The 23,139-nt window shown below is 43.8% G+C and overlaps 1 protein-coding gene across 1 annotated transcript in view; it reads left to right on the top strand.

The window, feature by feature from the left end:
- The first annotated feature begins 5,241 nt into the window (after positions 1-5,241).
- Positions 5,242-23,139, top strand: part of Kcnk2 (potassium two pore domain channel subfamily K member 2) — a 166,870-nt gene continuing 148,972 nt past the window's right edge. Inside the window, exon 1 of the mRNA XM_055609260.1 lies at positions 5,242-5,411. Within this exon, the coding sequence (XP_055465235.1) occupies positions 5,378-5,411 (34 nt within the window). The 5' untranslated portion in view covers positions 5,242-5,377. The remainder of the gene's footprint in view (positions 5,412-23,139) is intronic.

Raw genomic sequence — 23,139 nt, forward strand, 5'->3', positions numbered from 1 at the left:
TGGGCTTGCCTGCATGAAAGACATGCAAATGTAAGAGACACAAGGGGAGGCCTTAGTGGTCCCAGCTGGGCTCATCTTGGACCGGCATGTAGCCAACCAATGCCACTTTAAAGAATCCAGCTTAGGTTATCAGTCGCCTACCCAACATGCTTGAACAAGCCCTAATGATAGTACGGCTGTCAGGCTGACCCACAGAATAGTGAACAACAGGGAATGCCCTGTTCCTGCAACTCAAGAAAAATGAGGGGACAGGGGGCATAAAGACTATCAGAACCAAAAGATCACGATGCCTGTGGCTACATAGTGTCTTTTAGACTTGACAGGGAAGTGGCAGCCATGAAACCTCCCAGCATGGTTACCAAAACAAGACTTACATGATGATCACACAGGTTGACATGCCAGTGTGGCTGGGTGAAAGGTCACAGGGCCCCATACCTAGTGAGGAATTATAGTCAGTCAGTGGTTGCCAAGAGACGAAGAACTTGTTTCCCAGGGACAAACTCCCAAACAGATCATTCAGGCCCACGTGGTCAGCCTTAAGCATGTGTACTTATAAGTAACACTAGACAGACTTAGTAAATTGTATGTGTTTGCCTGTGTATGAGTGTGTGTGTGTTTAAAACAATAACAATGAAAGAAGAGGTTATGAATTTGAGAGTGGGGTGGGCAGAATGAAAGGAGATAGAGAAGAGGGAGTTATTAAAATGGCGTCAATACAGCACACATACATGAAATTCTCAAATAATTTTAAATAAAAGTATTCTTGGGGTGTGTGGGGGGGAGAAATGTCTGTTCTTCAGGCTACTGACACAGGAAGCAGACACAGCATGCAACAGAGGCTAACAGATTAAGTCTTCTGTCTAGTGGGGCTGTGTTTAAGGTTTAGCTTTCAGAGATGGAGACATGGCTCAGCAGTTAAGAACACTCACTGCTCTTGTAGAGAACCCGTGTGCAGTTCCCAGAGCCCGCATGGTGGCTCACAGCCACCTGTAATTCCAGTTCCAGGGGACTGTACGTGGTGCGAATTCAGGCAAGCCCTCGCACATGTAAAATAAATATGATTTTGAAAATATATCTTCTTCTTGTGAAAATAGGCAAATAGAAGGAGCTTGAGCAGTGGCACACTTAATATGCCTCAGGATAATTGTGTATGTGTGTGTGTGGTGTGTGCACGTGTGTACAAATGCATTTGCTGGTGCGCTCAGCCATGGGTGGGCATGTGGAGGCTAGAGGGGTGTCAGCTGTCTTGCTTGCCTGTAATTTTCTGCCTTCTTCCTTTGAGACAGGCTCTCTCACCAAAGCCTCCCTCACCCCAAGCTCTCCAGTTTTAGGCTAGAGGGGCTGGCCTCTAGAGGCTAGAGGGGGTCCCAGCAATCCATCTTCCCCCATCCTCCCATCACCCACCAGCACTGGGCTTTCGGATACATGTGGCCATGGCTGGCCTTTTCCCACGGGTGCTGGGACTCTGAACTCGGGGCCTCTGGCTTGCATTAACCTACAGAGCCAGCTCCCCAGCCTCCTTCCCAAATATGTTTTAAAAAATATTTTTAATTGAAATATTTTGAAGTTGCCCCAGAGAAAAAGAGAAAAGGAAGGAAGCAAAAATAATTGAAGGGTTGTTCTAGGATAGGTTGATTTGATTTTGGAAAAAAAAATAAATATGTCTGATCTAAAAATTGAAAGTGTTCTGGGGACATTCAAACCCAATGTTTGTGTTACAGACGACATTCTAAGCCCATTTCCATAAAGGCAAGGGGATCTAGGGCTGGTGTGCAGCAGATATTTCCGACAGCCCATGCATTTACTGTTGCTTTGAGGTCTCCATGCCGAGCTGCAAGTGGAATGAAGGAGCATTTGTGGACCTCAGAAAGTTGGCCATGCCTGGCAGATACTTATCTGAGCCACACGCACCGGGAATCTGGGATGGAAACCTCCTAAGAATAGCCAGTCTCACGAAATTTCCAATCCCTCTTGTTTTTGGCAGAACTTAAAATTCCGTGGGGATGGCTCATGTCGCAAGACTTCTGTGTGGTGCTGGCCAGCACCAGCCAGGAGAACGGCCTGAGGAATGAACGCCAAACCAACGTGGCTGTGTGTTTTCACGCCTCTGAAAAGGTCTGGGTTTGGCTCCAACAAGGAAAGAGCACTTGAGGTTTGTGTTCTGTGCCAGCCTTTTCAAATGCCATTCACCTGACTCAGACTGCACATCGGCAGAAACCCGAGGGAGCGGATAAACTTTGAATATTCTTGATGTTCAGACACACTTTGAACAAGACTCCTTGCTGGGAGAAAGAGCGGGGTACTGCAAGCAGGCTGTTCTCACATGCCCCTTGCTGGGGAGCAGAGGGGCAGTGCCATTTGGTGGTCAGAGCTGCATTAGGCAGACATTCGTTAGAGGTGCATGAGATGCTGGAGTGGCCAGGACTTGGTCTCTTTAGATGGCCGAAGAAGTGTAGCAAGCAAGGAACAAATCACCGACTGCAATCAGTGTATTTTTGTCCCCAGAATAACCTTCCATTTGATCCTTCTCATGGTTGGGTATGCTATGTCCTGAAGTACTTCTGCCTCTTATATGGCCAATTCCACCTTCTCACATAAACCCAGCTCAGACACCAGTCATAAGTGGGCCAACCATCACAAAGTCCTCTCTTGGTTTTTGTGCGTATTTGCAATTGTCTTTTAAATACAGCATTGTGTTCTTAGCACATTGCCTATGCAGGGTAGATGCCTGGTCAGTGGGAATGGCCTCACATTACCCTTCTGTAACTATATTTCCCTTTCTGTACCACAGAAACTTTCCACCAATATTAGATGCATTCCCGTGATGACTATTCTTGATTGTCAAGTGGATTACATTTGGAATTAACTAAAACCCAAGCTGCTAGGTACACCTGTGAGGGATTTTTCTTATAAGTCATTTGAAATAGGAAGACTCACCTTTAATCCAGAGCTTTCGAGATGAGAATATTTACCTTAAATCTGGACCACACCTTCTGGTGGGAGCCTGATAAAGGACACGGAAGAAGCAAGCCCTTGCTCTTTGCCTGCTTGCTTCCACCCTTACTGGCAAGTTCATTCCCTCACTGGTATACCAGCCAGATTCTCTAGGGTACCCATATATGCTGATGACCACTAATACTGGATTCTTGAACTTTCCTTTGGTAGACAGCTACTGTTGGACTAACTGGACCAAGACTGTAAGCAACTCTAATAGTTCCCTTATCTGTCTGTCTGTCTGTCTGTCCGTCTATCCATCTATGTATGTATCAATCTATCTTTCATGTATCTATCTATCTATCTATCTATCTATCTATCTATCTATCTATCTCTTGATCTATCTGTCTTTTGATCTATCTTCCTTCTATCAGTTCTGTTCCTCTAAAGAACCCTGACTAATATAATCCTTATCTCGATGCCCCATGGTTTACAAACCATTTGTTATTCCCAGAGCGACTTTTGTTTCAGAAGCTTCTGCCCATCCTCATGAATACCCTCCTCACTCTGCCAGCCTTCTCATGCATGAATATGAAACACGAGCACATGGCTACTGGGGTGCTGCTTTTCTACCCACTGGCCTATGCTTGGTGCTAATTTAAAGCAGCAGCACCTCTGCACATCAGCCCCGAACCATCTGATGTTCAACCGTGGTGCTCCTTGACATGGAAATGCAGAAGCCTTAAAGCTTATGAGATAAGCCCCATCTGATTCTGTTTATTTTTCAGGGTTCTGGTGGCTGGCAGGTTCATCAGAGGATAGCCCAAGAGCACATTAGTGAAACAAAGACATGGGCTGCTCTCCAGTTCCGCTTGTTATCTTCCTCCTTCCATCCCCTCTGTACAGGCAAGCCTGTCTCCCAAGAGTCCGTATCATCTAGAAGATGGTGTCCAGGGAACAAGGTCCAGGCAAGGCTTGCTGCAAATCCTCTCTTAGCTGAGAGGAGTATGCTGTGGAGCGCGCACACATGGCCGCACAGATGGGACTTTTGTACACGTGAGCAGGAATGTGTCTCTCGCAGGATGTTAAGAGCATGCATTGTCTCTGGTGGAAAGATCAGGTTACTGCCCACCAGCGCGTAGTGTGTACAATCACAGAGTGCTGATCCGAGCCCGCGTTTAAGAGCTGGGCTGGAAACCCCACAACACTGTGCGTTACCTCACGGTCACCCCACCACCTCACACTCCCTGCTCAGCTGTGTTTTGTTACGGCCTTAGCAGAGCAGTGATGTGCTCCCACAGTCTGAGTCTGGTATTGGATGACACTCGGGCTGACCTTGGTGCTTTGAGCAGCCTGGTAGGGGGTTATACAAACCAGAGCACTTTGCCTCCCCAACAGTAAGAAAACATGGTAAGAATTACTGCCGATAGTCAAGACAACTCTCTCCCAATTCCTTCACTCTCTTTCACTTTCTCCTTTGCTCCTCATTCTTGTTTTAGCCTCCAGCACTTTTTAAAGTTCTTTGTCACTTTTATGGCCTCTGAATGTCTCTCTACGCTCATCAAGGAGACTTTAATTTTAATTGCTTTCTTATCTCATCCACTGCCCCTTGAAACTTTGCTCTTGTTCCCCCCCTTCCTTTTTTTCTCTATCCCAACCTACTGAAAACAAACCAGGTCATAAAACAGATAACATTCCTAATGTAAAAAGAGAGAGAGAGAGAAAGAAAAAAAAAAGATAATCAATGCAATTTAGATAAGGTGGGAAAAAAATAAAGAAGTAAAAGCCTATACGGCGTATGGCCAGCAACTCATCTGTTTGTATTAATAGGTTCCAGCCATGGTCGCCAGGCACACCGCCTCTGTTTGCCACTGCGCTTAGCAAGCGCGTGAGCTTAAAAATAAACTTCGACAATGCAGATCTCTTTGTCCTTTCAGGAATGGAAAGCATTATGCTCTTCATAGCACACGAAGCCTGACTGGAAAGTATAGTTTGTGTTACTGTGGCTATGGGGTGTGTCTTTAAGTCACACATGGGTGAAACTTGTGGAAATAGTACAGCCGCCACAAGCTAGTAAGAACGAACTGCTCTGGCAACGTTGATAGCCCATTCATAAGGAAGGAGTGTCTGTCTTTTGAGTTCCTTGAAACAACTGGGATATGATTCCTCACTTTAATCAGGGTTTTCTTCCTGAACTAAACTGCAAAAACAGAGAACTGGAGTAGCACATTTCACTTGCACAGAGCAACATTTGTTCATTTTGAGGGTTTCTGGACAGGAAATTGATCTACAGGGTAACGTTCACACACAAGAAAGAAACAGTATGGGACGATGGCTTGTTAGTTCAACTGACTCTGCTTTGGACATTACGGACCAGAAGCCTTGGAGGAAGAACGGTGTTAAAGCTCAGAAGCATGACAACTCCTGATGAAAACACCCCCAAATGATGAACCCACGAGTGAAAAGGAACGTCTACCGTAAGTAGCCTTACTGTAATCAAGCATCTTGTTTTGTTTTCTAAAAAATTTCGGGCATGCTAAGTAGATCCGTGAGCGAGTGTTTGATGCAGGGTCTTCGTTTACAGAACAGTCTATAATTAAACTCTCTGGGTGGCTGCAGCAGAAAGTTGGTTGCTGGAGTGCCTTCCATGATTCTGCAATGCTGGAAGAAACTGCAGGCTGAGTTAGGAGAGCCTTGTACGGCAGGCGCATCACACAGGCTTTATTGTGTGATGTGTGATTCTGGCAATGCATAATCCGTCAATGTATATCCATAAATCACACGGACTCTGTGCGCTGATCATTCATTACTTTGGTTTCATGTGGCTAATCCTGCAGTCAAAACATGCACGTATAGCGATTCACGCAATACTATCAGGATTTAGAGAGAATCTTAACTATTGCCTGAGTGAATCTTATTTACCTATCATATCCTCCGATGCGGAAGAGATGTTTAGAATCTGAGGACAGGCAAAGGGAAGATGCCACCACATAGAGTGGAGCTCTGTGGGGCTGACACCTGGATTCCACGCATATTTCCCACGTTTATGTCCATGATGCTCCACAAGCCACCCCGAGACTAAGCCTTCCCACAGGCTCTTACAAATGTGAAGCAAACCGATCAAAATTTAACATCTGTGCAGATGTGCATCTAGCAAGCTCCATGCTTAGCGTCTATCAGAGCGGATGCAGATTCAGTAGAAAGTTTTGGATGTTGAATAAAGCCTGCTGCTGAGTTTGTAGGAAGAGACATCTCGAGTCGCTCTGTAAATTTATTCACCAAAGCATTATATAATAACAGGATTATATTATATTTCACTTTTAAGTAAGGGGTTTGTTTAAAAGTCAAATTCTGAATCCCTTGCCTCTTTAGTTTTTCTTCTTTGATTTGTTATTTCTCTGTAAGGGCATCCCCTAGAGCATCTGAGTCTGTAGCCTAGCTGAGCAGAGCTTGTTTCCAGTCAGCGCGCAAGGTCCTCTGGTAGCCTGTGCGCTGTAACACTGGATAAGTTAGCATGTCAGGACCTCCCTTTGCCGAGTGCAAACAGACAGCTGAGATGCTGGCCGTGTCCTGCATCAGACTGATCGCCTCTCAGGTGTCAGGGGCATGAAAATAACCTGAGAGACAGATGGCTAACAAGGCCCTTGGAGTGACAGAGAAAGTCACCCAGCAGAGGAGAACCGTAAAGCCGTCAGCAATGCTGGTGCCACCTTCCCCATGCCAGGCAGCATCGTTCTAGCACCCTGGCTTTCCCCCGGCATACCTGGTGTGGAGGTTTGTTAAATTGAACTTTCCCTTCTCCGCCACAAGTAGGAGAGAAGAATGTGGTACATGTGTTAGAAGTGACAGTGGGATCCTTGGGGTAGGAACTGACAAAAACTGTAACTAAGCAACAACCATCAGTAAGGTAAAGTGCTCTGGGATAATTACATGTAGCTTCGGGGTAGGCTGAAATTATGGCATGTATAACATCACATGTAAAAACGGCTAAGCTTAAATTATCCCTCCAACAGTTCGGTCAGCTTAGGTGTGGATTTCATAGGAGCTGTTACCAGGTAGAAATTCTAACTAGAGTAAGACAGTCCAGAGCAATGGCCTGGCAGCTCTTTGAGGAATTGGTAGTTTTTTCAGGCTGAAGTGTCATCTGGAATTGTTATACAGACTTCTGGGACCTTAATCAAGAATGATGCAACATTCTAGGAGTTCTGACACTGGTTCCGCTCTATGAGGAAAAGGAGAGTGCTAGGCTGCTCCAGGAGAGGAGAGTAAGGGAGAGGGTGGCCTGATGGCCTCGGCTCTGCTGATTTCCACCTGGGGTTCAGGGACAGGAGTTCAAAGCCAGGCTCAGGTGTTCAGTGAGAGCCGATATCATCAACAACAGAACTGGGAGTTGTCTCCTACTGGAGGAAGTAGGTGTTACCCTGAAGCAAGAGCTACTTCTGTAGAGCAGGTGGCACCTTGCTGAGTCTGCAGCATGTTTTGATTTTTCCAGGCAGTGACATGACATTAGAAGATCCATAGGCAGAGCTGAGCAATGTCCTATTGTGCTGGAAGGGCTGAATGTCTGCCACCGGGGGCTGTGGGTGTAAAGAGCATCAGGGATCTTGATTCAAGACTACTGCGTGTTAGACAGCTAGGTGTTAGAATTCCAGACCCACTACTTGTAAATGCTAAAGTTTTGGAAAATTTGCCTAAATTCCAATTCTAGCTTCTTATATATAAGGCAAGTTAATAACTTTTTTCTTATGTTTGTACAGGTTAAAGTAGATCATTATGTTAGTCATCTGACATAGAGTAAGTGTGTGTTAGGATGTTTAAATTATACAGGCTTCAGGAACCTTCACCATTTGAGGTCTGATAATCCCAGATATTTAGCCCTGATGCTTTGATTGTGCTAATCATCAGCCAATGATGCAAGCCGATAGACACATCTGTTCTCTGGGTACTGGTCAGCTGACACACAAAAAATGTCAAAGCTTAAAGTACAATAAAAGGGTGAGGGCCAGCCAGGTGTGGTGGTCCAAGCCAGTCATTCTAGCTCTTGAGAGGCTGAGACAAAACAATCATCGTCATTTCCAAAACAGCTCGGACCACAGAGTAACACATCGCCTCAAAAGCCAAGCAAAACCCAGCAGGATGAATAAGTGGTGACCAGGCTGCACAGGTTAAAAGCAATGAAGAGCTCTTCTTGTCATTTTCAAGGTCAAAGTCCATTTGCTTGTGGCCCTTTGTGTGTATAGAAACTTGTAGATCGCTACCTGCTATTACTTAATTTCCCCTGTTGATGCTTGCGTGTAGTCTGTCTATGCATCTTGGAATACCTTCTGTGCTGCTGCTGCCAATATTCGTGGCAGAAATGACCTTCTGCAAACTCAAGGGCTAAAAATGTCTACTATGCATCTTTCCGCCGTGCCTGCCAAAAGCAAAGATTTCTGTGGATAACCTATTTTGATGATTTAATTTATCATGTCTACTTGTTCCAAGCACACGTGCGAAGCACTTGGGAAGGACCAGAATTCTGGCACTGATGCTTAGATCCCACATTTCTGATAGGATATAACCCAGCGGTCAGAATTTTCAACCAGGAAAATCAATGGCATTTGGGCATGGCCATTAAAAATATGATCTTACATTTGTGTAGTATCATTTCATTTCCCACAAACCTCCACATTTATGAACTCATTTTTTATCATCCCCTTTGTGGAAATGGAGGCTATACTTCATCTCCTGCATGGGGTTATGTCAATGCAGAAATGAAGCAGAATTGTTGAAGCAGAAGGTTCAGTAGAAATCAGGAAATACCTGTCTAGTGTAGAGTCTGCTTAATGGCTTTATGGCCGTCTCTGGTTTGTATCCAAGAGTATCTGACTCATCCCCAGCTCTCCCATGTTAATAGGAGGCTTACACTCGAGCACTAATTAACTAACTTTGTGTTACTCCATTCACAGAGGTCCACCCCATCAGTCAAGAAGACAATAGAGTGTAACTGAGTTCAGCCCAAAGCAACTGTGCAGAAATAGTCGGGTGTCTAAATTCTTTGTTCTCTTTACGGGCTGAGAGTGTCCATGTCTATGCATTTGTTTCTTGCTTTACAATTTCTGTTGTGGTTGCTGTCCTCCAAGCAAACAGCCACCGTTTTCATTAATGCTTGCTCACAAGAGATCATCTCTATCAGGCTTGTGGACTGTTGACATTGCTTGGTATGAGGGTAGGGAGGGTCACTGGACCCCCATTTGAGATTCCAGGTCTCCTCCCAGCCATCTGGATGCAGTTTGCCCATTGCACGTGAGATCTCAGGAAGCTAGAGCACACAGGCTGGGAGAGGCTGAGGCTATCTCTGCAGTTATGGAGAAGCCACCATCCATTCTGGGTGCAGCCTTTCCAGTGGACCTGCTTTGGGATCGCGCTTGCTCCTCTAGGCATTTCCTCCCCGTGCTCTATAAATAAGCCCAAAGAGCTCACTTGTTCCTGAGGTCCTTGTGTAGCCTTGTATCTTGTTTGTGGCTGGTACTGTCTGAGGCGAGAAGAGACACAATACACTACTCACCAGGGAAGGGATTCTTCCAGTGAGGCCCTCAGTGTGCTCCGGTTGTGCTTTCTTGAATGTGAATGATGCAGAATTGGACAAACTATATAGTTAGCCCATTTTCATGATTGTATCTTGGGTGGGCAGTGACAACAGCAGCTGGCACTCTGCCTCCCAGCTCCTCGAAGGTTGGTTAGCTGCCTCTTACAGGGATGGATTTTGAGGCTCATGCCACAGACTTCCTGATAATTTCAGTCTAGCAACTGGATGTCTTCCTTGGCTAGGCTGAGGGAACTGCAGTTTATAGGTGCAAGAGAAAAACAGGAAATGTTAAGGCAGCAGGGGAAGAATATCTCAGATTATCACAGGTATCGCAGATCAACAGCTGATGATTTTGAAATGTAAGGTCTTGACTTTTTATCAGCCATGCTGTCTATGCTATAGTCTCTGTATGCATGTGTGTGAGAGAGACTTGCGTGTTTGCAGAGGCCCGATGGCAAGCTAGGGTGTGTCTCCTCGGATGCCGTGCATCCATCCCAGCTCTTTACTCAGACACTGGCCTGGAACTCACCAAATAGGTGAGGCTGGCTAGTCAGCAGGCTCCAGGCAGCTGCCTGTCTCTGCCTCTCTAGTGCTTGGATTACAAACATTCACACCCACCGCTGGAAATTTCAAATGCTTGTATTAGTTTTAACTCTGTGTGTGGTTGTGTGTATGTGTGTGTGTGTGTGTGTGTGTGTGAGAGAGAGAGAGAGAGAGACAGAGACAGAGAGAGAGAGAGCAGTAGGGAGGGAGGGAGACTCAGCTGCTATTCAAATCTTTGCCCATTAAAAATAACCTGGGTATATGTAGGGATTTTACTGGTGGCTTTGAGAGTCCTTATGGAGTTAAAAAAAAATAAGTAAACCCTGCGATTTATGATACACAGATAGTTTTCATTGGTTCCCTTATGCTCTTAGCCAACTATCATGAAAAAAAATTATAGGTCTGGTGAAGCAGAGTTTACGTATTGTTTTCTCTTTTTGGGTCATATCCTTAGTGTATTATGCAAATTGTTTTTGTAATCCTTAGTTAAAAATTGTTGTGTGGTGTTCTTAGAATATTTGAAATTGTAATTTTCTATTTTACATTTAGGTTCATGCACTACTTTGAGCTAGTTTTTTTGGTAGAGATGAAGTACGAATAAAAATTTACACACAGGCTGGAGAGATGGCTCAGAGGTTAAGAGCACTGCCTGTTCTTCCAGAGGTCCTGAGTTCAATTCCCAGCAACCACATGGTGGCTCACAACCATCTAAAATGAGATCTGGTGCCCTCTTCTGCCATGCAGGTGTACATGTAAATACACATTATATACATAATAAATAAATAAATCTTAAAAAAGGAAACAGCTAAACAGTTTATTTTTAAATTTACACACATACACAAACATGTATACACATAAACACACACTCACACACACATGCAAACACCCTCTCACACACATTCATCCACAGAATTTCCTCTGCACTGCAAATCAATTTGCCATTCTTCAGAGAGCTATTTCTAGGCTTTTGTGTCCTCTTAAGTCTGTGTTTAACTTCTGTAATACCATTTTGTATTCTTTAATGCAGCCTTAGAATTAGTTATAAGATCCTACAATGTGAGTTCTCTAAATTATTATTCAAAACTAAGTTATTTGCTATTCCATGTAACTTGTATCTTTCTTCTTTGTAGGTGCATATGTTGTGTGTGTGTGTGTGTGTGTGTGTGTGTGTGTGTGTGTGTGTGTAGGGGTGAGTGTGGGTGGGGGCATGTGTGTACATGCATGTTTGCATTTGTATGAGTGTGAGTGTGCACACCAAGGTTGACCCTGGGAATCGTCCTCTATTGCCCTTCTACCTTGTGCACTGAGGCAAGGTCTCTCAGTCAAGCTCAGAGCTGGCCAATATGGCACCGGCCTTGCTAAACAACTCCCTCTGGGGATACCGACTCCATGATAGGAGCTGGGACTGCAGACAGGCTGCAGCTCCACCCGGCACTGAATGGACTCTGGGACCCTACCTCTGTCCTCCCTCATGCTTATGCTAAAAATGCTTTTCTCACTGACCCATCCCCACAGCCATTTTCCACAGAGGTTTTTGAATTGACTGAAGTCATTTATACACACCCTGTAGGGCTATTGGTTGGGGTAAATGTCAGGCTCACATCAGTTTGGGGAGAAGTGACGTCATAGCAATGTCAAGCCTTCTCTTCACAGTTAGCTTTTCTGTCACAGGTATCCTATAGTTTCCTCCAGCAGATTCTGCACGTTTAATTTCAGAGTCACACCTGAATCTGCAGCTTTTCAGGGCTATTGTAAATGGTTATCTAAAGCATGTCTCCCGTGTTCAGTGCTAACATGTAAATATGTTGGGTTGGTTCTGATACTCTGGCTGACATGACCCCATCTCTATTTCTTCACTCCTAAGGGCTTCTTTTGAGAAGCAATTTAAGTTATTTTTAATATAGACATGACACTTCACTGTGACCTTTCATGTCCTCCTTCCCAGAGTTCAGCTGTCATGTTCTCCCTTGCCTTACTGCGTTTGTGAGGGGCCTCAGCACCCTGCTGAGCAGTAGCATGGTGAATAAGCAGCTTCGCCTTGCTCCTCATCTTAATAGGAATAGATCTCTAGCCTTTATCCTTAATAAGTTAGTTAGAAGTTATATAGATGTCCTTTATCAGATTTTAAAATGTACTGGTCTACCCTGGAATTTGCTAAGAGATTTGTTATGGATTGATCTAGTCTCCCCCCCCCCACCCCCAACACACCAATATTATGACTATGTGATATGTTTTGTTTCCTATAGTTTGTTAGTATGTGTAGTGAAAGTTTTGGTTTCTTTTATGTGTTTTTTTTTTTTGTTTGTTTTGGTCCCAAATGTGGGATGTGGAAATGTTTCTGGTTCATTCTCAGTTGAAAACAAACACGTGGGAGGGCCACAGCATGGTCTTTAAACAGCACTGTGTGGACTCAAGCCTACAGACAGGGAGAAAACACTTTTTGGATTGCTACATTTTGCACTGGTCGGGGCTTCGCTGGTCTTCATTTTTCTACACTTCATTTTGCAAAGAGAAATGCTTCAGAGAACTCATTGCTCTTTAGCTGAGTCTTGACACTTTTGCTGACTTGTTCCTGGTATGGAGTCTTGGTGTTTCTGCTGAACTGTGCCGCTGCTGTTGATTCTTGCTGCTGTTTGGTGTTAGCTATTTGACTGGGCTGCTGCTATCTAGACAGCAAACAGTGGAATCACCCCGAGGAACTGTGTCTAAAAGGTCACAACCCCCTTTTCCTGATACCCTTCCTTCTCCCTGTGTCTGGTCAGTGGGTTGGAATGGAGGGAGAAGCTTTTAAGAACCTTAAATAAAGCAGGTTTTTGGAAAAACCAAGTCTACAAGTACAGTCAAGTACATTGATTGGCTTTTGAATCTTTGACAGGCCCTATGTGTTCAGCATTAACTCCAGATGGCTGTGAAGAATTTTTATGTTTTTTTTTATGTTAATAGAAAAAAGTTAGCTGAAGATTTTTACACATGCAGGCAAAGGAGATATTGGCATGAGGTTTTCTTCGCTTATGCTGCCTTTTTGTTGAATGGTATCAGGCTATTGATGGCTTCCAAAATACCTCACAAATCTGCTTAGAAGATTCTCAGACTGTCCTTCTATCCTCCCCCCCCCCCACACTTTTCCACAAGACTCCCTGTGCTTTGCCCTATGTTTGGCAGTGAGTCTCAACATCTGTTTCAATCTGCTGCTGGGTGAAACATCTTAGGACCTGGAGGTGACAAGGATCCACTAGAAGACCAACAGAACCAACTAACCAGGGCCCAGGCAGGTCTGTGGAGACTGAAGCACCAACCAAGGACCATGTGTAGACTGGACCTAGCTCCCTACACAGATGTGACTGATGGGCAGCTCACGCTTCATGTGGGTTTCCTAGTAAGGGGAGCAGTGGACTGTCTCTGACATGGATTCTGTTGCCTGATTTTTTTTATTGCTCCCCTGGTGGGGTGGCCTCATCAGGCCACAGAAGAAGAGGATGGGCTTAATCCTGGTGGGACTTGATGAGCTGGGATGGGTGAGTAGGGGGTGCTCCCCTTATCTGAGGAATGGAGGAGGGGAATGGGGATGAGGTAGGGAGGATGGGATTGGGAAGAGAGGAGGGAGGAGCTATAATCAGAATGTAAAGTGAATAAATAAATTAATTAATTAAAAAAGATTCTCAGACTGTATTAATGGCAATTGCATGTTTAATTAAATTACTGTCGAGAAGCCGATCATTAGCAATGGAAAATACTGTTCCATCAAATGAGTAGCAATCTTGAGAATGTACGTGTAATTAATACGAATGGAACATAGTATGGATAAAATTCAATGTACTTACCTAAAATAAGTGGATTGGTCATCATGCTCATTCAAATATGAAGTGAGTTGAGAAACTACATCTAGCAAGAAACATTTTCCATTCTCACCTCCTTGTTCATAGAAAAAGAAACCTGCTTAGGAGTATTTTTATAAATGAGAAGGCCACATCCATTTGGTATATCCTTCTCCACCCTACACAGGGCCATAGGGAAGAGACAGAGCAGAGAGAGGACTCTGACAGAAACCCACTCTCCATCAGTTGATGATACTGTTACCCTGCTGGCATCATGTCAGAGTGTCAGGTAAAGGAAGGCAGAGTAGAATGTTTTTTCCTAGTCATCCATTTGCTCTGACTCTTACAGTCTTTCTGTCTTCTCTTCCATAATGGTCCCTGAGCCTTTGGAGGAAGAGGTACCATATAAATAAACCATTCAGGACTGAGCACAGTCTCTCCTTCTCTGTTCATTGACCAGTTTGTCTCTGTGTTAATCACTGTCTCCTGCAAAGAAAAGCTTCTCTGATGATGGTTCATAGCTTTAGCAATCTCTGGGTCCAATTAGAGTCACTGGGGGTAGTGTAATTATATGTCCATTTAGTAAATGTAGGATACTTGTAAGTTCTCCCTCAAAGTCTGTGGACTTTCTAGCCACAGATTCACGGACCCAATAACAGTTCTAGATATGATTTTCAACCTGTGGAGCAGGCCTTATATCGATTTGGAAAGCGGTTGGTTACCCTAATGATATTTGTGCCACTGTTGACCAGGGAACCCGTCTTGACAGGGTAATCATAAAATTAATGATTACTTTTCTTCTCCTGTAGCATTCACAATACCTTTCCACACTACGAAAGCTAACTTGTCGGTGCTAGTTTTATAAATTCTACTTTGTTTGGGGTTCCTTAAATCCCCTTCCTTCCAGCCCTGTTGTAGTAAATTTAAAAGGCATGGCCTAATCAATATTTATTACTAGGCTATAATTATCATGGTGGTATTATTTAACCCTCTCTCAATCAAATAAAGACACAGACACCTGTTGTATTTTATAAAATAGCCTTTACCTGGAGCATTGCAGATATTAACCCGTTAAACTAATCTTGCCTCCCAGCCCGATCTCAAGGTACCTGCCATCCATGGTCCCAAAATATTTATTAATGTTCTCCATCTCCTCCATCCATGCTGATCCATCCATGTGCTCCTTTGCCACACTAACCCATGGCAGCGGTCCTTCTCCTCTTTCCTTTTCCTTCTCCTCCAATCCTGTCTTTCTCTTTTCCTCACGTTTCCTTGACCCTAGCCCATGAACCCCAAACTCTACCTCCTTTTCTTCTGCTAAATCCCACGGTTCAGCATTTTTTTTATTAACCAATCAGCTTTAAATTAGGTGGTGCAAGGTTTACATAACAAAGAGAGGTATACTTGAGAATGTGTTCTTCTGAGAAGGCAGAGCAATGATTAACATTAAAATACATAGCACCAGGCCAACCCCCAAGACACCCCCACAACCCTAGGTAGGAGAGAAAAGAGACATAGTTCTCTTTACTTCTTCCGGCTGGGTAGGGTTGTCAGGATCTTTTTGGGACAATACTAATCTCAGTTGTCAGGAAATCCAGCTGTCCAGGCAATGCAAACCAGCAAATGCAGCAAGCAGTCCTCCATCCATTTCCTCCAAGCTGCCGCCTTTTCTCTCTCTGGGTCCTCATATTTATATCCCTCAGAATCCATGGAATTCAACTAACTCTAGCTGGCAAAGACCACACCCCTGCCTGAGGCAGTTATCAGCTGTGGACAAAACAAAGGACAAACTAAAATCTTAAAGGACAAACTAAAATCCCACACTTCTATAGCAAAAACATGTTTGCATAACATAGCTGGGTTTTCTGAAGATACCTGATAAAACAGGGTCAGATGAAAGGGGAGGAGGTCCTCCCCAATCTTGGAAAGGGGCAGGGAGGAGATGAGGGAGGGAGGGTGGGATTGGAAGGGAATAAGGGAGCGGGATACAGCTGGAATACAGAGTTAATAAAATGTAACTAATAATAAAAAATAAATTAAATTTAAAAAGATGCAGAAAAAAAAGAAACCAAAACTTCCATTATACTAGTTAGTAGGGATGAGGCTTGATTTCTCCCTGTTCTATTACTTAAATATAAGGCGTCTTTAGCAATAGGGTTTTATTGTCAAATTTTGGAGGGTAACCAAGAGCGCTGGCCATATTTTGTAATGTTTGGGGTCTCTTTGGGACCTCCCTGGCCAACAGCTGCAAAGGGGTAGTCCACTCCTGGCACTGAGCTTGTAACGCCCAGTAGGGGCATTGCTGTCCCCTTATATGATAATTCCATTTAAACCCTTTTTATGTTTTAGGAAGCTTCTAGAGTAATACGTGTTATATAAACTTTTGAAATGTCGTTAGTGTTAGAATAGCCCTCCCTATACTCCTCCTCTACCCTACCCTGCTATGGGGTAGCTCTGTAAAGACACTTTGTGTTATAAACTCTGCTAATAATATCTGGGACTAAATCTGGTACATAATTCATTAAGCTTAGAAACATTATTAGGAATGAAGGGTAAACCCTGGCTACAAAAACATTCAGACTCTTTTCTCGATTGGTTTGTAAAGGGGCTGAGTCCTAGTGAGAATGTTTGTTTCCTTGTGGGGCCGTGAACTACCTCAGAAGCCAGCTTCAAAAGAAGGGTACCCAGAATTTTGTCAGCACCAATGCTTTTCAAACCCAGAGGCTCCTTGGTGTGGTATTTGGAGAACAGTCCTCTTTGGGATGTGTAAAGTCTAGAAAGTTTACTTTCTTCTGTATGCTCAGCTCCCACACACTCTCAGCCTCACTGAGAGTGGAGAATCTCCAGTCCAAATGGGATGTGCAAGAGACCACCTAAGGACCTGACCTCATTTAGTAAACACACACTTCTGTCTAATTCTCATCTGCTGTGATCAGCACTTTTTCGGTATTGCCTGGGAAACTTTTTTTTTTTTTCATTTTCAGTGATCCAACATTTTGGAAAAAAGCATAACCTGAGCTTACATTGGAAGATGATAGTTGGTTGCTAGACATTAAATTTATACATATATTGTTGTAGACAGCGATTAATATTTACTATTGGTTTATCTTCTGGTAATGCTGCTGTTAATCTTAAACAGCTGTATATCCAAATCACCACACAGAGGCTGGGTTTTTAGTTAACCTAGAACACAATGCTGGGCAATATTTACTCCCTCCTAAACCTCCAAGCCCTCAGTTTCCTAACATTTAGATTTCCCACATTATACTTGCTTTTTGTGAAATCTTAGGTCTGGTTCATGCTCCACGTCCTCCAAGATCTCTCCTCCTGCTCTGCTCTCCTAGCTCTCCTCTTGCCCCTTCTCCTCCTTCTCCTCCCACTCCTCTCCCGCCTTCTGGCTCCTCCCCTCTTTCCTGTCCTCTGGCTCCTCCCTGCTCAACTTTGTGTCTAGTTGCTTTATTTTGTTCCTGTTTACACAAGAGTTGAGACAGGATGCTTAGAATGAGTATCACAATGCAATATCCAGATTGAAACCAGGGAGTTGGGGGTGGGGTGGGGGAGAAATCAGTATTTAAATGAACAAGGGTAAGGTGTATACATTAAAAAATAACATTATACCAACAATATTTATATTTAACTTGTTATCTGCTATAACATCTCTAACACTGAGCCTCCCCCCTTCCTCCCATGTTGTTATGTCTCCCTTATCTTACAAGTCACCTCCCTTCAAGTCTGTCTGGCAATTTCTGAGCATCTCTTGTGAGACAAGAGAAACATGTGGCTGTCTTCTTGCCATTCAGGGTACATAGGGTGTTTTCTGATATGGTCCTTTTGGTTGAATGTCACTGGTGGCCATTGATATTCAACTACTACCTTGTGTAACAGGGCGCAGGACATTTGTAAGAATCCCGCTGCTTTGCTGAGATCCACTGGAGGAAGTTGCAGTCAGAGGCACTCTCGCTGGCCAACTTTCCTAGAGGCTGTGAGCCTCTGCATGCTTGACAGGACCCAGGACTGAATGGTGCAGTGTCCCTTCCCAAGGGCATAGGGATGCTTGATATCTCTCTTCTCCTTAATTTTTCTCTCTTCTTACCTATGCCACCTTTATCTTTTCTGAAATGGAAAAGACAAGACCAGACTCCAGAGTTCACACACCATCCCTTCAGGCTGAACGTTAGTGGAAGAACTTTGGATTCTGAGACTTGTAACAGGCAATGACTGGCTTCTGTATTCTTCTTTCCCTCTCTGGGGCCTGTGAGTTTGTGGATGACTTTATTAGTGGGGCAGGGTCACGTGAAGAGAGAATTACTAGAAATGAAATGAGACACAGCCGTGTTATGCAATGCCTGAGTGCAAACAATATGGCTATTAATACACAGCTTTCTGCAACCTACAGATTTGGAGACTGAAGGCGGAGGCCCTAAATGGGTTTCAAAGGAGCTATTGCTGGTGTGAAGCCTCACTGTAAATCCCTTCCTCAAAATCTATCCTTAATTTTAGCAACCTTTTCAGAAGCTCAGTATTTTTTTTTTTAATCTCCTACTTTATGCTCCGATAGGAAAGAATTTTTTCTTGGAACTCCACAAGCTCTCTTGGGCACTAGCCAGCTTGCTGCTGCAGGCGCCTCCCTGCCCACCTTTTGACAAAGCAGACCCTACTATATTACCCAGATCCAGGAAGCTAGGCATGCCAGTCCAGTGAACCTTCAGTGAATCACCTTTAAAATCTGTCCCCTGGCTATAATTATGTCAACCTCAGTATTTTTGTAGTTTGAGCGGAGCTCTGTTGAAGCAGTCAGACAATGGGAAGACATGACAGCATTTCAGTTAAGTATAAGACAATCATAGTCAATGGCTGCATGCCCTAGTTAGCAAGCCTGGCCACGCCATCCACAGATTTGGCATCTTAAGACTCTGGCAACCTGCATCCATAGACCAGAGAATAGCTTTTAATAAGCAACAAATTCTTAAATTTGATTTGATGTCTGTTTTCACGGAAACCAGATATGATAACTGACTATTGTAAATCTTTTTTTAAAAAATGATTTATTTGATAGCAAAACATTTAGAATTAGAAGTAAAACAAAACAGAATAAAGCACGGAAGTGAGATGGCTCGGTGCCATGCTCACTCAGATGTGGTAGGGGCTGCCATCTTAGAAAGTACCTCCCTGATCTACACTGTGCGCGGCTTGGATCTTGCGTCTTCCCACTATGGCACCTGACTGTATGGGATATTCCTGTCACCAGGACTCACGGGGTCAGGGATTTTCCTTCTTGGTCCCCTTCTTGGATGTGGCATACATTTTGTTTCTGGAAGAGAAGTGGCATGAACACCACTCGGCAGGCATAGGGGCCGAGGTGGGACAAGTATTCCGACATTCAGGGGGTCACCGGAAGCAGACCTACTATGGCTCTTGGGAGCTCACCAGAACCAGTAGGCATCACAGAGCCTGTTGAAAAAAAATAAAAAAAAAAGAAAGAAAAGCCTTGTTGGCTTGTTAATATTATTTTTTTTCATGATTTTTGAGACTAGGGTTTTTTTTTTTTTCAACTATGTTTCAGGGACACATTAAAAACAGAACAAGCCAGGCATCCCAGCACTTGGGGAGTCAGAGACAGGTGGATCTCTGAGTTCGAGGCCAGCCTCAAACTCAGTCTGCAAAGTGAGTCTAGGACAGCCAAGGATACCCTGTCTCAAAAAAACAAAAAAACACGAAAACCAACCAACTAACCAACAAAAACAAGTCAGGGGTCAGGATGCAGCTCAGGTGGTAGAGCGCTCACCTAGCACAGAGCCCTGGGTTCACCTCAGAAGCAGGTGTCCTGGTGCATCGCTGCAAGCCCAGTGCTTTCGAACTGCTGCAGACAGGAGGACCAGAGGTTCAAGGCCATCCTTGCCTACATGTGAGTTCAAGCCCAGATTGGGCAGCACAGATCCTATCTCAACAAACAAATGACTGGTACTCAAATCAGCTGTTATTGTTGCTTCGTGTGTCCTGACCCTCCGGATTAGAACATGCAGATTAAAATCTATGTGTATTTTTCTTTGTGCTCAAATACATACATTTGTACATGTGACTTTTTTTTTTTTTTAAACTGGAACAGAATCAGCACACACATATCACATTGGAACTTGTGTGTTTGGATTGATACAATGTCCTGGACATACATTTGCTGAGAGGCAATGTATCTAGTGGTACGGGCCAGGATTTCAGGTTTACCCTTCCTGAGTTCAAGGTTCAAGCCCTGGAGCAGAATAATTGCAGGATTTTTGAAAGGTCACCTCATCTCTTAGTTTTATCATTTGTTAAATGTAGATAATAACAGTTTGAACCTCGTGGTGTGGTGGGAGAGGTTGAGCAAATGAGTACCTGAAGCTCCTGGTGCTCGCTCAGCAAAGAAGGTCACATCATTGCTTCTCAGGCCAGAAGGTGCACACACATGCTTTTACCTAGGTGAGATTTTTATAATGTACACATGTGCTTTTACACTTGTAGAATTTCTATAGCGCTTTGGGTGTGAACAATATTCTCTTTTCTTCCCCCTGTTTTTCTAATTCCATCTCTTCTCTCACCTTCATTTCCTCTTTAAAAAAACATTTATTTATTCTTTATTAATTACACTTTATTCACTTTGTATCTCCCCTGTGGTTCCCTCCCTCCTACCACCTCAATCCCTCCCTTCCTCCACCCTCTGCATGCATGCCCCTCCCCAAGTCCACTGATAGGGGAGGTCTTCTTTTCCTTCTTTCTGATCCTAGTCAATTAGATGTCATCAAGAGTGACTGCATTGTCTTCTTCTGTGGCCTGGTAATGCTGCTTCCCCCTCAGGGGGAGGTAAATAAACAGCATGCCAATCAGTTCATGTCAGAGACAGTCCCTGTTCCTATTACAATGGAACCCATTTGGATACTGAACTGCCATGGGCTACATCTGTGCAGGAGTTCTAGGTTATCTCCATGCATAGTCCTTGGTTGGAGTATCAGTCTCAGGAAAGACCCCTGTGCTCAGATTTTTTGGTTCTGTTGCTCTCCTTGTGGAGTTCCTGTCCTCTCCAGATCTTACTGTTTCCCACTTCTTTCATAAGATTCCCTGCATTCTGCCCAAAGGTTGGCCATAAGTCTCAGCATATTTATTTTTATTGTGTGTGCATGAGTGTTTTGCCTGCTTATATGTATGTATACACGCATATGCAGTGCTCACAGAGGCCAGAAGAGGGCATTGGTCTCCCGAGAGCTGGAGTTACATATGCCTGTGAGCCACGTTCGGTGCGGGAAACCAAACCTGGGTCTTCTGCCAGGCCAGCCAGTGCTCTCAACCACACAGCCATGTCCCCAAACACTTTTCCTTCTACCACAACCATTTTACCTAACAATCCACCCTTCTAAATGCAAAGCCCCTTCAAAACAGTCTCATTCCCACGACCCCGTATGTTTGTGGGTGGTGTCCTCTCCTTCTCTCACATATCTACATGCAGTGTATATGTGTGTTTATATACATACATACAAGTATGTGATTTTAGCTGTTTCTGCTGAAAAGTGAAAGAATATTACACATAATTTTCTTTTACATACTGGCTTTTTACTTAACCTTAAGTTTCTTCTTAGATCATACATGTCATGCTGACTAGTTTTTTTGGGTTCTTTCTTTCCTTTTTTTTTTTTTTTTTTTTTTTTTTTGTCAATTTGACATAAGCTGAAGTCATTTGAGAGGAAGGAACCAGAACTGGGAAGATGCCTCCATTAGATCTGGCTTATCCAGGTCTGCAGGGCACTTTAAATTAGTGATTGATGTGGAAGGGCCACCTCTGGGCTGGTGGTCCTGGGGAGCATACGGAAGTAGGGAATGTAGGTAAAGCAAGTCTTGGAGAGCAGGCCAGTGAGCAGTATCACTCTGTGTCCTCTGCATCGGCTCCTGCCTCCAGGTTCCTGCCCTGTTTGAGTTCAGACTGCCTTCTATGATGAACTGTAATATGGAAGATTAAGCAAAATAAGCTTTTTCTTCCCCAAGTTGGTTAGTGTTTTATCACAGCAATAGAAACCCTGAGACCTATGCTGATCACTCTTAACCCCCACTGTCCTCCATCTCCCTAGTATCTGTTTTCTCATCCCCACAACAAATATTTCTTTCCTGGTCACACCCCTTTGTTTTGCTCTGTGACTCACTGAGTTTAATGAGGGCAGTGCATGACCATAGGTTGAGAGCTATCCATCGTAGACTCTGGGCTTAGCAGTGGGTATGAACCTGCAAGACAGTGATTCTTCCTCTCCTAGAATCTATGTAGCTCAGGGGTAAAGGGAAGGGCTCCATGTATCCTTCCCACTTCCATCGCTGCTCTTGTCAGAGCTGGTCTTGTGGGTTTCTCTGCAGATAACCAGAGTTGCCATGAGTTGATCATTGTGGTAATGGAGCACAGTCTTGAAGAGTTCTTCATCCTGTCTTCTGACTCTTACTCAGTTGTTTCATCGCTGTACCCAGCAACGGCTTCTGTAAATCCAAGCCAGCAGGGATGTTTTGAAGGTTTCCTCTGTGTATACATCTCTGCTGTACTGGGTGCTGCAGTGCACATCTGGGCTCACATCTACTCTTGGGTGTTCTCCCATGTATCCAGGAGAGGGGTTGTGGGTTCTGAATGTTTGTGTTTTTCCCTCTTAATAAATGTTCCCAGATTGTCCTCTAGAATGGCCCTAGTTTATGTTTCTACTGGCAATGCCCAAGATCTATTCTCCCACGTCCCTGGGGATTCTGCTGTTATGATCACTGCCTTTTTTTTTTTTTAACTTCAACTTCCATTTCCTGTTTAGTAGATTTGGAAAATAGTTATGCATATGTGTTGGCCATTTGGTTGTTCTTGTCTGTTTATATTTGTTGCTCATCTCTCTGTTAGGTTGTCAGTTTCTTGATGATTTGTAAAGTGCTCTTCCTGTAATTATAGCTCTTAAATCCTGATCTGTCATCCACATTGCAAACATGTCTTCTGAATCTACCATTTGTTTAATATCTTTATTTATACTATCCTTTGCTATGCAACAATTATTTATTAGCATCAGTCTAAGTTTTCCCCAGACATCGCAGTCAACACCAATAGTATCTTTATAGTTAACGCTTTAATCCCTTTCTTTCTTTCTTTCTTTCTTTCTTTCTTTCTTTCCTTTTTATCTAACTGAGGTAAGTTAACTGACTCAAGATAGATAATCCAGCCCAGAGATGGTATTGTTAAATGGATCCCTCTTTTCTTTCTTTCTTTCTTTCTTTCTTTCTTTCTTTCTTTCTTTCTTT

The sequence above is a fragment of the Psammomys obesus genome, unplaced genomic scaffold (assembly GCF_907164565.1).
Source record: "Psammomys obesus unplaced genomic scaffold, mPsaObe1.curated_primary_1811, whole genome shotgun sequence".
Taxonomy (NCBI): Eukaryota; Metazoa; Chordata; class Mammalia; order Rodentia; family Muridae; genus Psammomys; species Psammomys obesus.